At 37.1% G+C, this 16677-nt stretch overlaps 1 protein-coding gene across 1 annotated transcript in view; it reads left to right on the top strand.

The window, feature by feature from the left end:
• WDPCP (WD repeat containing planar cell polarity effector) overlaps positions 1-16677 on the top strand; it is a 225345-nt gene that overhangs the window by 186281 nt on the left and 22387 nt on the right. The window contains exon 13 of the mRNA XM_052647814.1: positions 15345-15447. Within this exon, the coding sequence (XP_052503774.1) occupies positions 15345-15447 (103 nt within the window). The remainder of the gene's footprint in view (positions 1-15344; positions 15448-16677) is intronic.

Below are 16677 nucleotides of genomic sequence, written 5' to 3'. Positions count from 1 at the left end.
TCAAATATATTTTCATTTATATTGTCTCTTTAGACTCATTACATGCCATTTAAACCTTGTACAGTAAGTATCCAAAAAGATGAACAACACAGAAAAGGACTGTATATCTTACAATGTCTTCTTGTGCCATGTGGCTCCCAGACACATGATTCTAAACAACTAAGCATGGTACAGTTAGTGAAAACTTGATGAATGGGCATCAGGGGGTAGATCCATGTTTTTATAGGGTTTGAAGCTCATACTTCTTAAGAAAAATAATTTAATAGACCTAGAGAATATTTAATAAAGTAAGTCATAGACAAATACTACATGTTATCACTTAGAAGTGGAATCTAAAAAATAAATATATATAACAAAACAAGAAAAGACTCATGGAAAAGAGACTAATGGTTACCAGTGGGGAGACAGAAGGCAGGGAGGGGCCAGATAGGAGTACAGGATTAACAGCTACAAACTACTATCTATAATAAAGGTAACAACAAAGATATGTTATACATCATAGGGAAATATAGCCATTATTTTGTTAATAACTTTAAATGGAATATAGTCTACAAAAATGCTGAATCACTATGCTATACACCTGAAATTATTACAATATTGTAAATCAACTATACTTCAGTTTCAAAAGAATTTAATATTTCTGGTATAAAATTAGGTACTGGAAGGACATGTAAAAATTAGACAGAGAAGCTTAAGCTTCATTAACTTTTGTAGTAAATTCACCTATACATCTGGCACATAGTAAATATTCCATAATTATATGTGGAATACTTTTTTTATTTTTGCTGTTCAATCACTCACTCATGTACAACTGTTTGTGACCCCATGGACTACAGCATGCCAGGCTGCTCTATCCTTCACTATCTCCTGGAGTTTACTCAAACTCAGGTGATCGAGTCAATGATACCATCCAACTATCTCATCCTCTATTGCCCCCTTCTCCTCCTGCCCTCAATCTTTCCCAGCATCAGGGTGTTTTCCAATGAGTCAGCTTCTTGCATCAGGGGGCCAAAGTACTGGTGCTTCTGCTTCAGCATCAGTCCTTCTAATGAATATTCAAGGTTGATTTCATTTATGGTTGACTGGTTTGATCTCCTTGCTGTCCAAGGGACTCTCGAGTCATCTTCAGCACCACAGAATTCAAAAGCATCACTTCTTCAGTGTTCAACTATCTGTATGGTCCAACACTCACATTTGAACGTGTCTCCTGAAAAAACCATAGCTTTGACTATATGGACATTTGTCGGCAAAGTGATGTCTCTGCTTTTTAATACACTGTCTTGGTTTGCTGTAACTGTTCTTCCAAGGAGCAAGTGTCTTTTAATTTCATGGCTGCGTTCACTGTCCACAGCGATTTTGGAGCCCAAGTAAATAAAGTCTGTCACTGTTTCCATTGTTTACCTATCTATTTGCCATGAGGTGATGGAACCAGATGCCATGATCTTACTTTTTTGAATGTTGACTTTTAAGCCAGGTTTTTTCACTCTCCTCTTTCACCATCATCAAGATACTCTTTAGTTCTTCATTGCTTTCTGCCATTAGGGTGGTGTCATCTGCATATTTAAGGTTATTGATACTTCACTCGGCAATCTTAATTCCAGTTTGTGCCTCATCCAGCCTGGCATTTTGCATGATGTACTCTGCATAGAAGTTAAATAAGCAAGGTGACAATATACAGCCTTGACATACTCCTTTCCCAATTTGGAACCAGTCCATTGTTCTATGTCTGGTTCTAACTTGCTTCTTGACCTGCATACAGATTTCTCAGGAGGCAGGTAAGGTGATCTGGTATTCCCATTTCTTGAAGAATTTTCCAGTTTGTTGTTATCCATACAGTCAAAGCCTTTACTGTAGTCAATGAAGCAGAAGCCGATGTTTTTCTTGAATTCCCTTACTTTTTCTATAATCCAAGGGATGTTGGCAATTTGATCTCAGGTTCCTCTGCCTTCTCTAAATCCAGCTTGTACATCTGGATGTTCTTGGTTCACGTACTGTCAAAGCCTAGCTTTAAGGATTTTGAGCATTACCTTGCTAGCATGTGAAATGAGTTTAAATGTGTGGTAGTTTGAACATTCTTTGGCATTGCCCTTTTTGGCGATTGGAATGAAAACTGGCCTTTTCCAGTCGTGTGGCCACTTCTGAGTTTAAAATTTTGCTGGCATTTTGAATGCAGCACTTTAACAGCAGCATCCTTTAGGATTAGAAATAGCTCAGCTGGAATTCCATTACCTCCACTAGCTTTGTTCATGGTAATCCTTCGTAAGGCCCACTTGACTTCACACTCTGATGTCTGGCTGTAGGTGACATACCACACCATTGTGGTCATCCAGATCATTATGACCTTTTCTGTATAGTTTTCTGTGTTTTCTTGCTACCTCTTTTTAATTGCTTCTGCTTCCATTATGTCCTTATTGTTTCTGTCCTATATTGTGCCCATCTTTACATGAAATGTTCCCTTGGTATCTCTAACTTTCTTGAAAGGATCTCTAGTCTTTCCCATTCTATTGTTTTTGTCTATTTCTTTTGCATTGTTCACTTAAGAAACAAGTAAAAGACATGAAAATGAAATATATAACCAAGTGGCTTTTACTTTTTTGACTCTTTTAGAATTATTTCCCAGGGATATATGAGCTTATTTTAATTATATCCAACATTTTAACTAAATTGCAACTCTGAAACTATCTAAAAGTTAAAACAAATGTAGCCAGAAGATAGCTGGTTGAGGGGTAATATAGATATTAGACCTTATTAATAGATGTGTTTTTTCAGGCTATAAAGATTCGTGAACTCACACTGAGAGGCATGGAGTTACAGAAATATACTGTCTACTGCATCTTACTAAAAACTACATTCAGATATATAAATAGTGAGAAGGCCCACAGAAATAGTAAGAAGTGAAAATCATGGTACAGTACAATATCACCTCAAGACCTCTTAAGCCTTATTACCTTCTTGAAATTAATGACTCAGATTTCCAATAGGAATTAAATAATTAATAGAAATCACAGAAATAAGGAGGAGTGAGAGGCAGAGAACATGTTCCAGAAATAATTCGTGGACCAGAGATCTCATCGTCAACACTTACATCACTGTTAAACATGAAGAACTAACATTAGTAACTCACCAAAAAAGGGGATATTTTTTATGGGTAACTTTCTTTGATTTGTATGCTAATGATTTTATATAGTCTTAATGTTAACTAGAATAAGTCTTAGATATTCTTGACCGTTTACTTTCACAAGTGAATTTTAAGATCAACTTGTCAAGTTCCATGAAAAATCTTATGGGGATTTTGATTGGAATTCTACTAAACTTTACAGGTTATTTTGGGTCAGAATTGATATATTTATAATCTATAGTCTTTTCAGCCATAAGCAGGTATATAGTCTATCTTTATTTTAAACAGATGTTCATTTATGTCACTTACTAATGGATGGTAGTTTCTTCTTAAGTGCAGTGTATATGTTTTGCTTATTTTCAGTGAATACTCATATAAAAATTTTGCCAGAGATGAAAAGATAGGGAAAAGAGGCCACTTTAACTTATTCTGTATGGCTACTATAACCTTGATATAAGCTGAGGCTTGTTAGCAGTCAAGTGTAAGTAAGGTGATAGAATTTCTAAGACTATAGATGCACTTATATAATACTATATAGCAACCATACTTCAAATTTTAAAAAGTTGCCAAAATATTAAATAATATACTAGCAAATTGAACATGGCAATATATTTTTAAATTACTGCTAATTTCTTTATTGAATATAAAGATCTATTATGAAAGCATCATGGCATTCTTGGATTATAAAAACAACATGATTTTTTTCCATTGATGTACATATAAGTTGTTTCTGATTTTTTATTGTTTTAAGTATTGCTGTCAGTTTAAAATCTCTATTCATATCCTGAGCCAATTTAACAAAATTAAATTTTGTCAGTTAGACCTAGAAAAGACATTATTTATAAAGGACAACTCTCCCATACAAAGGCTGCCAATAATTACATTACTTGAAATACCAAACTGACATATTCTACACTAAGACTTTGCTTTCCTAAAAATATGATCAAACTCCTAAATTACCAAATGGTGTTCAATGAAAAGAAAAATCTCTGAAAAAATATTAAATATGTACTTTAGGTGTATAATAATTTCCATCTTATTCTAGTTGAAAAGATTCCCTGAGTATATTGTTTCTGACTTAAAGTGACAAGATTTCTATTGGAGCTTAGTAAGTCAGTCAATCAGTAGATTGTAAATGCTGTCCCTTCATCCATAAGATATTTGAAGTAGCTAATACTTTTCAGTATTAAGACAATACCAAAGCAGCTATGTGCTGCTGCTGCTGCTAAGTCACTTCAGTCGTGTCCGACTCTGTGCGACCCCATAGACGGCAGCCTACTAGGTTCCGCTATCCCTGGGTTTCTCCAGGCAAGAACACTGGAGTGGGTTGCCATTTCCTTCTCCAATGCATGAAAGTGAAAAGTGAAAGTGAAGTTGCTCAGTTGTGTCCGACTCTTCCTGACTCCATGGACTGCAGCCTACCAGGCTCCTCTGTCCATGGGATTTTCCAAGCAAGAACACTGGAGTGGGTTGCCATTGCCTTCTCCAAAGCAGCTATGTAACCCTCATCAAATATCTAACAGCCTTTGCAACAAATGATAGATATTTGAGCAGGTTGAGAAAATAACACTTCTGTACTCAGTAAGAATTCAGTAAGAACTAGAACTAAATAATATATGGTACCTTTGATAACTCATTGTGGTTGTTCAGTCACTCAGTCATACCAACTCTGTGACCCCATGGACTGCAGCAAACCAGCCTTCCCTGTCCTTCACTATCTCCCAGAGATTGCTCAAACTCATATCCATTGAGTCAGTGATGCCATCCAAGCATCTCATCCTCTGTCATCCCTTCTCCTCCTGCCTTCAATCATTCCCTGCATCAGGGTCTTTCCCTTGAGTTGACTCTTCGCATCAGGTGGTCAAAATATTGGAACTGCAGCTTCAGAATCAGTCCTTCTACTGAAAAAACCATAGCTTTGACTATATGGACCTTTGTCAGCAAAGCAATGTCTCTGCTTTTTAATACGCTGTCTAGGTTTATCATTGCTTTTCTTTCAAGGAGCAAGCATCTTAAATTTCATGGCTGCAGTCACCATCTGCAGTGATTATGGAGCCCAGGAAAATAGTCTGTCACTGTTTCCATTGTTTCCCCATCTATTTGCCATGAGGTGATGGGACCAGATGGCATGATATTTGTTTTTTCAATGTTGAATTTTAAGCCAGCTTTTTCACTCTCCTCTTTCACGTTCATCAATAGGCTCCTTAGTTCTTCTTGGCTTTCTTCCATAATGGGGGTGTCATCTGCATATGTGAGGTTATTGATATTTCTCCCAGCAGTCTTGATTCCAGCTTGTGCTTCATCCAGCCTGGCATTTCCCATGATGTACTCTGCATATAAGTTAAATAAGCAGGGTGACAATATACAGCCTTGACGTACTCCTTTTACTATTGGTACCAGTCTGTTGTTCCATGTCCTGTTCTAACTGTTGCTTCTAGACCTGTATCCAGGTTTCTCAAGAGGCAGGTCAAGTAGTCTGGTATTCGCATCTCTTGAAGAATTTTCCACAGTTTGTTGTGATCCACACGGTCAAAATGTAGTCAATAAAGCAGAAGTGGATGTTTTTCTGAAATTCTCTTGCGTTTTCTAAGATCCAACAGATGTTGGCAATTTGATCTCTAGTTCCTCTGCCTTTTCTAAATCCAACCTGAACATCTGGAAGTTCTCAGTTCACATACTGCTGAAGCCTGACTTGGAGAATTCTGAGCATTACTTTGCTAGATGTGAAATGAGTGCAATTATTTGGTAGTTTGAACATTCTTGGGCATTGCCCTTCCTGGGGACTGGAATGAAAACTGATCTTTTCTGGTCCTGTGGCCAATGCTGAGTTTTCCAAATTTGCTGGCATATTGAGTGGAGCACTTTCACAGCATCATCTTTTAGAATTTGAAATAGCTCTACTGGAATTCCATCCCCTCCACTAGCTTTGTTCATAGTATGCTTCCTAAGGCCCACTTGGCTTTGCACTCCAAGATGTCTAGCTCTAGGTTAGTGATCACACCATTGTGGTTATCTGAGTCATTAAGACCTTTTGTGTACACTTCTTCTGTTTATTCTTGCCATCTCTTCCTAGTATCTTCTGCTTCTGTTAGGTCCATATCATTTCTGTCCTTTATTGTGCCCATCTTTGCATGTTATGTTCCCTTGGTATCATAATTTTCTTGAAAAGATCTCTAGTCTTTCCCATTCTGTTGTTTTCCTTTATTTCTTTGCATTGATCACGTAGGAAGGTTTTCTTATCTCTCCTTGATATTCTTTGGAACTCTGTATTCAAGTGGGTTTATCTTTGTTTTCTCCTTTGCCTTTCGCTTTTATTTTTTTCTTAGCTATTTGTAAGGCCTCCTCAGACAGCCTGTTTTGCATTTTTACATTTCTTTTTCTTGGGGATGGTTTTGATCACTGCCTCCTATACAATGTCACGAACCTCCATCCATAGTTCTTTAAGCACTCTATCAGATTTAATCCCTTGAATCTATTTGTCGCTTCCACTGTAAGGGATTTGATTTAGGTCATACATGAATGGCCTAGTGGTTTTCTCTACTTTCTTCAATTTAAGTCTGATTTGGCAATAAGGAGTTCATGATCTGAGCCACAGACAGCTCCCGGTCTAGTTTTTGCTGACTGTATAGAGCTTCTCCATCTTTGACTGCAAAGAATATAATAAGTCTGATTTTGGTATTGACCATCTGGTGATATCCATGTGTATGATCATCTCTCGTGTTGGAAGAAGGTGTCTCTATGACCAGTGCCTTCTCTTGGCAAAACTGTTAGCCTTTGCCCTGCTTCATTTTGTACTCCTAGGCCAAACTTGCCTGTTACTCCAGGTATCTCTTGACTTCTTACTTTAGCATTCTAGTCCCTATGATGAAGAAAGAACATCTTTTTTGGTGTTAGTTCTAGAAAGCCTTGTTGGTCTTCATAGAACCATTCAACTTCAGCTTTTTTGGCATTAGTGGTTGGGGCATAGACTTGGATTACTGTGATGTTGAATCGTTTGCCTTGGAAACGAACAGAGATCATTCTGCCATTTTTGAGATTGTACCCAAGTACTGCATTTTGGACTCTTGATGACTATGAAAGCTACTCCATTTCTTTTAAGAGATTCTTGCCCACAGTAGTAGATATAATTGTCATCTGAATTAAATTTGCCCATTCCAGGCCATTTTAGTTCACTGTTGCTAAGATGTTGATGTTCACTCTTGCCATCTCCTGTTGACCACTTTCAATTTACCCTGTCATGGACCTAACATTCCAGGTTCCTATGCGGTATTTTTCTTTACAGCATTGGACTTTACTTTCACCACCAGACACATGCACACCTGGGTGTTGTTTCCACTTTGGCTCAATCAGCTTCTTCATACCTTCTGGAGCTATTTCTCTGCTCTTCTCCAGTGGCATATTGGGCACCTACTGATCTGGGGAATTTGCCCCTCAAAAACAGTATAATGTTATATATTATATGCAAAAAAGGTCGATGTAATATTTTTGGTAAATAAATGTAGAATTCCTTTGTAAGAAAAAATAAGTATTGCTGTCAGCACCAATCTGTTTTAATTTTATTTTTAATTGGAGGATAATTTGATTTTTGGCTTGATAGCTATCTTTTCTTTTGACTCTCACCAATCTTGGACATAAGATTGATCACATCATTTCCTTAGGAAGAGTTTCCAAAAGTATATATATGCTAATTTTAAATTCTGATATATTAATTAAATATGGAATCATCAAACTTTTTCTATAAAGAACCAAATAGCAAATAGTATAGGTTTATGGGTCATGAAGCAAAATTGAGGTTATTATATAGGTACTTGAGAAAACAAATTTCCATAGATCTTTATTGATAAAACAAAATTTTAAATGTAATAATTGAGTATGATAGAAAGCAAATTTCCATACATTTTTTTATAAAGTTAAAAATCTAATAATTGAGTACAGTTTTCATAATGAAGTTCTACACATGTAAATAATGGAGTTCTTTTGGGGGAATAAGAGTTGAAAGGTGCTATTCCTTATCAACAAAATCCATTGTAAATATTCATCTGTGGATACTGATCTATGGTGAAATTTATTTTCATTTTGCAAATTTCCTTCCTCATAGACAACTACTGCCAAATATTGATATATATGATATGAGTGTATGTATGGTTAATTGCACATATTCACTGACCAGAAGGCATTTTTAGAACTCTATTAGCTAAAGACTAGACTAGACTGCCTTTTAAGTCTAAATTTGGCAATAAAGGAGTTCATGATCTGAGCCACAGTCAGCTCCTGGTCTTGTTTTGCTGACTGTATAGAGATTCTCCATCTTTGACTGCAAAGAATATAATCAATCTGATTTCACTGTTGACCATCTGGTGCTGTCCATGTGTAGAGTCTTCTCTTGTGTTGTTGGAAGAGGGTGTTTTCCATGACCAGTGCATTCTCTTGGCAAAACTCTATTAGTCTTTGCCCTGCTTCATCCCATACTCCAAGAGCAAATTTGTCTGTTAGCCAGGTGTTTCTTGACTTCCTACTTTTGCATTCCAGTCCCCTATAGTGAAAAGGACATCATTTTGGGGTGTTAGTTCTAAAAGGTCTTGTAGGTCTTCATAGAACCGTTCAACTTCAGCTTCTTCAGTGTTACTGGTCAGGGCATAGGCTTGGATTACCGTGATATTGAGTGGTTTGCCTTGGAAACGAACAGAGATCATTCTGTCGTTTTTGAGATTGCATCCAAGTACTGCATTTCGGACTGTTGTTGACCATGATGGCTACTCCATTTCTCCTAAGGGATTCCTGCCCACAGTAGTAGATACAATGGTCATCTGAGTTAAAGTTACCCATTCCAGTCCATTTTTGTTTGCTGATTCCTAGAATGTCGATGTTCACCCTTGCCATCTCTTGTTTGACCACTTCCAATTTGCCTTGATTCAAGGACCTAACATTCCAGGTTCCTATGCAGTATTGCTCTTTACAGGATCGGACCTTGCTTCTATCACCAGTCACATCCACAACTGGGTACTGTTTTTGCTTTGGCTCCATCCCTTCATTCTTTCTGGAGTTATTTCTCCATTGATCTCCAGTAGAATATTGGGCACTTACTGACCTGGGGAGTTCCTCTTTCAGTATCCTATCATTTTGCCTTTTCATACTGTTCATGGGATTCTCAAGGCAAGAATACTGAAGTAATTTGCCATTCCATTCTCCAGTGGACCACATTCTGTCAGACCTCTCCACCATGACCTGCCCATCTTGGGTGGCCCCACACGGCATGGCTTAGTTTCATTGAGTTAGACAAGGCTGTGGTCTGTGTGATCAGATTGGCTTCTTTTCTCTGATTATGGTTTCAGTGTGTCTGCCCTCTGATGCCCTCTCGCAACACCTACCGTCTTACTTGAGTTTCTCTTACCTTGGACATGGGGTGTCTCTTCACAGCTGCTCCAGCAAAGCGCAGCCACTGCTCCTTACCTTGGACGAGGGGTATCTCCTCATGGCTGCCCCTCCTGACCTTGAACGTGGAGTAGCTCCTCTCGGCCCTCCTGCGCCAACGCAGCCACTGCTCCTTGGATGTGGGGTAGCTCCTCTCAGCCGCTGCCCCTGACCTCAGGCTAGATAGCATATTAAAAAGCAGAGACATTACTTTGCCAACAGAGGTCTGTCTGGTCAAGGCTATGGTTTTTCCAGTGGTCATGTATGGATGTGAGAATTGGACTGTGAAGAAAGCTGAGCACTGAGGAATTGATGCTTTTGAACTGTGGTGTTGGAGAAGACTCTTGAGAGTCCCTTGGACAGCAAGGAGATCCAACCAGTCCATTCTAAGGGAGATCAGTCCTGGGTGTTCATTGGAAGGACTGATGCTAAAGCTGAAACTCCAGTAAAGACCCTGATGCTGGGAGGGATTGGGGGCAGGAGGAGAAGGGGATGACAGAGGATGAGATGGCTGGATGGCATCACCGACTCGATGAACATGAGTTTGAGTAAACTCCGGGAGTTGGTGATAGACAGGGAGGCCTGGCATGCTGCGATTCATGGCATTGCAAAGTTGGACATGACTGAGCAAGTGAACTGAATTGAGACTGCCTTTTAATATGTTAGTACATTGTAAATTAATTACTTCCCTTAATTGAACCATTAGATAGAGTTTGAACTATGGACATTTCCTTGGCACTTGTATCAAGGTTGAAAAATGCCATGGACTGAAATATATTGCTGGGACTTTGTGTAAGAATGGAGATCTTACTTTTAGTTTTTGACGGTTTTAACTTTTAATTTTTACAGGTGTGTAACACAGCCTGGTATTACTTGCAAGTCAAAACAATGTTAGTTTTCACTGAAAAACTTTATCACAATGTATGTTTCACAATAAGTACTATTTGGCTTGTAGTTTTAAACTGAAACATTTTCAAGTCTGCAAGGTGAGCTAATTCCAGAGCCATACAGACTTGAGTGGTTTAACACAGTTCTTTCAGCCATTTAAAAATGTAAACACTGGTCTTTTTTAAAATTGAAGTATAGTTGCTGTCTATATATATATAGTATAGTATAGCACATTCTTTTAGAGAGAATCTGTGTTCAAAAAGCATATGTGTACAAAGGTGTACTTTTTTTTACTTTACAATATTGTATTGGTTTTGCCATACATCAACATGTTTTAATTATTGCATTCTGTGCTTTACTGTTCTACATCTGTATTTTGCATCTCTCAAGAAAAAGTGGATGTTGGCTCTTCATGTGATTAAACATAATAGAATGGGCACAGGTAAAAGTTGATAATCACTAGTGACTTTGTGCCAGGCACTGTGTAAGCCTTATATGTGTCAAAGTGTTAGTTGCTCAGTCATGTCTGACTCTTTGCAACCCATGGACTATAGCCCGCCAAGCTCCTCTCTCCATGGAATTCTCCAGGCAAGAATACTGGAGTTGATAGCCATTCTCTTCTCCAGGGGATCTTCCCAACCTAAGGATGGAACCTATGTCTCCTGCATTGTAGGTAGATTCTTTACCATCTAAGCTACCAGCAAAGCCCCTTACATAATTCTCATAACTCTCCTAAAATACTATGACCTCCTTTATAAATGAGGCAGATGCCTGAAGAAATTCAGCAAGCTGTTGAAGTTCACCTAACTAGTGACAGCAGAGCCAGGCTTAAACCCAGGCCATTGGACTCCAGAGCCCCCTGTCATGTCTATCATTCCTGAACTTTACAGGACTAGTAGGTGGTGGGTTGTTGAGTTAGCTGAATGTAACCTTTAGAAAAACTGTGTAAATTGATTTTACAACAAATGGGGAACTTTAAAAGAAGGGAAATATATAAATAGATTTTTTTTGACTGAAATAAAAGGCATTAGGGACTTTGTAAAAATAAAATACAAACAAGTAGAGTTGCTGTCTATATAGTATAGTATACTATATTATATAGTATCATATATATATGTGCTATATATAGTATATAGTATAGTATATAATATATAGTGTATATAGTATATACAGTATATAGTATACAGTATATACAGTATACAGTATATTATATACTATATACAGTATGTATAGTGTATATACAGTATATACTATATATATACTATACACTATACACTATATAGTATAGTATAGTATATACTGCACTATATACTATATAGTATAGTATACATACTATAGTATATATATATAGTATACTATTTATATACTATATATAGTATATATATATACATATATGCTATATATATGCTATATATGTATACTATATAGCTATATAGTATAGTATACTATAGTACTATATATATATGCACTATATATAGTATATGTGGAGTACAGTACTATACTATACTATATACTATATATACTCACACTACATATATACTGTATATATACGATAGTATAGTATAGTATATATACTTTATATATATATAAATACTTTATATATATATACACTATACTATATATACTAGTCTATATATACTATATATAATATGAAGTGAAGTGAAGTTGCTCAGTCGTGTCCGACTCTTTGCAACCTGTGGACTGTAGCCCACCAAGCTCCTCTGTCCATGGGATTCTCCAGGCAAGAATACTGGAGTGGGTTTCCATTTCCTTCTCCAGGGGATCTTCCCAACCCAGGGATTGAACCCAGGTCTCCCACATTGCATGCAGGCGCTTTAACCTCTGAGCCACCAGGGAAGCCCCATATATATATATAATATAGTGATTCACAATTTTTACAGGTTAACTCTATTTATATTTATTATAAAATATTTGTTATATTCCCTATGTTATATAATATATCCATGTAGCCTGATTTATACCTAATAGTTTACACTTCTCAATCCCTTATGCCTATCATGACCTTCTTTCCTCTCCACTGGTAACTAGTTTGTTCTCTGTATTTGTGAGTCTACTCTTTTGTTATATTCACTAATTGTATTTTTTATATTCCACATATAAGTAATATCATCTAGTATTTGTCTTTCTCTGTCTGACTTATTTCATTTAGTATAACAACAAAACAAAACAAAACTACTGAATGGGAAAAATTATTTGCATATAATATGACCAATAAGGGGTTAATATCCAAAATATATAATTAGTCCACACAACTGAACATCCAAAAAGAAACAACCTGATTATAAAATGGGCAGAGGAAGTGAACAGTTTTCCAAAATTTAAGAAAATGCAGACACCCATTGAAAGAGGTACAATCATCAGGGAAATGCAAATCAGAACCACAATTAGATGTCATCTCACAGCTGTTGGAAGGGCCATCATTAAAAAACACAAATGACAAATGCTGGCAAGGATGTAGAAAAAAGAGAATCTTCATACACTGTTGGTGGGGATGTAAATTGGGGAAAACAGCATAGAGTTTTCTCATAATAACTAAAATAGAACTACCATTGTTGCTATTCAGTCACTAAGTTGTGTCCAACTCTTTGCGACCCCACGGACTGCAGCATGCCAAGGTTCCTTGTCTTTCATCGTTTCCCAGATTTTGCTCAAACTTGTGTCCATCAAGTCAGTGATGTCATCCAACCATCTCATCCTGTCATCCCCTTCTTCTTGCCTTCAATGTTTCCTAGTGTCAGGGTCTTTTCCAGTGAGTCAGCTCTTCACAGCAGGTGGCCAAAGTATTGAAGTTTCAGTTTCAGCATCAGTCCTTCCAATGAATATCCAGGGTTGATTTCCTTTAGGATTGACTAGTTTGATCTTGCTGTCCAAGGGACTCTCGAGTCTTCTCCAACACCACAGTTCAAAAGCATCATTTCTTCATTGCTCAGCTTTCTTTATGGTCCAGCTCTCACATCATACATGACTATTGGCAAAGTCATAGCTTTGACTAGATGGACCTTGTTGGCAAAGTGATGTCTCTGCTTTTTAATATGCCGTCTAAATTTGTCATAGCTTTATGACCCAGCAATTCCATGCCTGAATATACATCTGAGAGAAACAAAAGCACTTGTTTGAAAGGATACATTCACCCCAGTGTTAATAGCAACACTATTTACAATTGCCAAGATACAAAAGTAACCTAAGTGTCCATCAACTGATGAATGGATAAAGAAGACTACACACACACACATACACATACACAAATGGAATGCTTCTCACCCCTAAATAAGAATGAGATTTTTGCCATTTGCAGCAACATTAATGGATCTGGAAGGCCTTATGCTAGGTAAACAGCATTGATAACTCAAGGACTGTATAAAAGGCAGGCTATATTTGGCTAGTAAGCCATAGCTTACCAACCCCTGCTATAAAGTCTATATCCCCAGTAAATGTAAACACCTGTTTTCCCCCCAAACTTTGCAACCAATAAGTAACAACTTTAAAAAAACTTGTGCAGTTTGAAATTACATTTTTAAACTTTGAATATTGGGAAACTAAAATATCTTTTCATGATTATGAAAGTGAAAGTCGCTCAGTTGTGTCCAACTCTTTGCAACCCCATGGACTATAGTCTATGGAATTCTCCAGGCCAGAATACTGGAGTGAGTAGCCTTTCCCTTCTCCATGGGATCTTCCCAACCCAGGGATCGAGCCCAGGTCTCCTGCGTTGCAGGTCGCTTCTTTACCAGCTGAACCACAAGGGAAGCCCAAGAATACTGGAGTGGGCAGCCTATCCCTTCTTCGGCAAATCTTCCCTACCCAGGAATTGAAGGGAATTCCTGGGGTCTCCTGCATTGCAGGCAGATTCTTTACCAACTGAGCTATTAGGAAAGCCCTGATATCAGGAAGCCCTGATAGCTCATGATTATAGGCCATTAATATTTCATCATTGAAAACTTGTTCATGTTCTTTTTACCATTTTATTGCAAAAGAATTCTCATTCCAGTGATCATTTTGTGTACCAAAGATTTCTAAGTCTTTTTTAGTAGCTCTGTCTACTGGTTTAGAATTAGTTTCCACTGTATTCTCTCACACATCAAACATTCCTTCCATATTGAAAGACCTGTTATTGCCTGATAGAACTGTGGTTTTTCAATCTTCTTTACATACATGTGTCAGATACCATTCATTTTCTGTTGGCTTACCTCCATTTTTCCTTCTAGTATAACTCTTATTTATCCTTCAAACCACAGATCAAGGATCAGTTCCTCCTCTTTGGTTCCATACCATTCTTAACTCTACCATAAAACCCATCACACTAAGTTATTAGCTTTTGTTTACGGTCGTCTTTCTCCCTACTGGACTCAAAGCTTGTTGAGAAATGGTACTGTAATTGACCTCTCTTTCCACAACAGTGCCTGGCACTTAATAGGCACTGATTATCTGTTGACTGAATGAATTCAAGATAATAGTAGTATTAATAATATTAACAAAATAATATGTGCCAAATGCATAAATATCAGAGTCAATTTGTGTAATAATATTCCTTGTAAACTGCTTATCATAATGAACAACTGAATTTTGAAGAAGCTATCTGAGATAGTAAAATTTCATTATAGAAAACAGCAACTAAGATTTTTATTCCCTGAGAAAACTGAGTATATTGAACATTTAACAGCTTGTCTTTTTCCCTAAAGACTCAAAATAATTTATTTAAATAACTGCCAGTAGTTATAGCCAGGATTTGCAATTCAAGAAAATTTGCTTGTACTAGAAAACTGAGAAAATTAAAATATAAAAAAGAATGTTCATCAGCCATGTCTGTTTTGTAATCTGAACAGTAAGTGCTTTTTTTCAAAATCTCCTTTGTAACTTAACTAAGATTCATTTTGGATTAATCTTCTATTTTGCTGTATTTCCAAAGGACATCCATTACCTTGCACTAGATAAAGGAGAACTAGCACTAGCTGAAGTGGCAAGAAGGAGAGCTAGTGATATTGACGCAGAATCAATAACCTCTGGAGTTGGTAAGATTTAATGCTGTTTTTTTAAAGTGCTTTTTGTTTTCATCAATGCTTATTTGGTATCACTTCTATTTACATTTGTAGGGCATGGTTGGTTAATTTGAATTACTTTTTCTGTGAATACACTGTCTTTAAAAAAAAGAATTAAGCTTAGGTAAATAGTACAATATGGATGTTTAAGTTGAAATTGTGTTCATCTATAGGTGACTCTTAAGGTAACTGAAAAGAAATTTCACTGGCTGCACACAGCAAAGGATGTAGACTGCAGATTCAGTTTAAAAAAGTTACCAAACAAACAACAAATAGCAACAGCAAACCTTAGAGAAAAGTTATTTCCAGAGTTACCACATTATATTTAAGTATATTAAGTTATATATTTATTGAATATTTTTTTTTTAATTTTTACTTTATTTTACTTTACAATACTGTATCGGTTTTGCCATACATTGACATGAATCCACCATGAGTGTACATGAGTTCCCAAAAATGAACCCCCCCCACCTTCCACCCCGTATCATCTCTCTGGATCTTCCCCGTGCACCAGCCCCAAGCATCCTGTATCCTGTATTGAACATAGACTGGTGATTCATTTCTTACACAATAGTATACATGTTTCAGTGCCATTCTCCCAAATCATCCCACCCTCGCCCTCTCCCTCAGAGTCCAAAAGTCCACTCTACACATCTGTGTCTCTTTTGCTGTCTCACATACAGGGTCATCATTACCATCTTTCTAAATTCCATATATGTGTGTTAGTATACTGTATTGGTGTTTTTCTTTCTGGCTTACTTCACTCTGTATAATCGGCTCCAGTTTCATCCATCTCATTAGAACTGATTCAAATGTATTCTTTTTCATGGCTGAGTAATACGCCATCGTGTATATGTACCACAGCTTTCTTATCCATTCATCTGCTGATGGACATCTAGGTTGTTTCCATGTCGTGGCTATTATAAACAGTGCTGCGATGAACATTGAGGTACACATGTCTCTTTCAATTCTGGTTTCCTCGGTGTGTATGCCCAGCAGTGGGATTGCTGAGTCATAAGGGAGTTTTATTTGCAATTTTTTAAGGAATCTCCACACTGTTCTCCATAGTGGCTGTATGGTTTGCATTCCCACCAACAGTGTAAGAGGGTTCCCTTCTCTCCACACCCTCTCCAGCATTTATTGCTTGCAGACTTTTGTTTTGTTTTGTTTTTTTATTTTTTATTTTTACTTTATTTTACTTTA

This window comes from Budorcas taxicolor, chromosome 11, assembly GCF_023091745.1.
Source record: "Budorcas taxicolor isolate Tak-1 chromosome 11, Takin1.1, whole genome shotgun sequence".
Taxonomy (NCBI): Eukaryota; Metazoa; Chordata; class Mammalia; order Artiodactyla; family Bovidae; genus Budorcas; species Budorcas taxicolor.
This window is presented reverse-complemented; position numbering and strand designations above follow the sequence as displayed.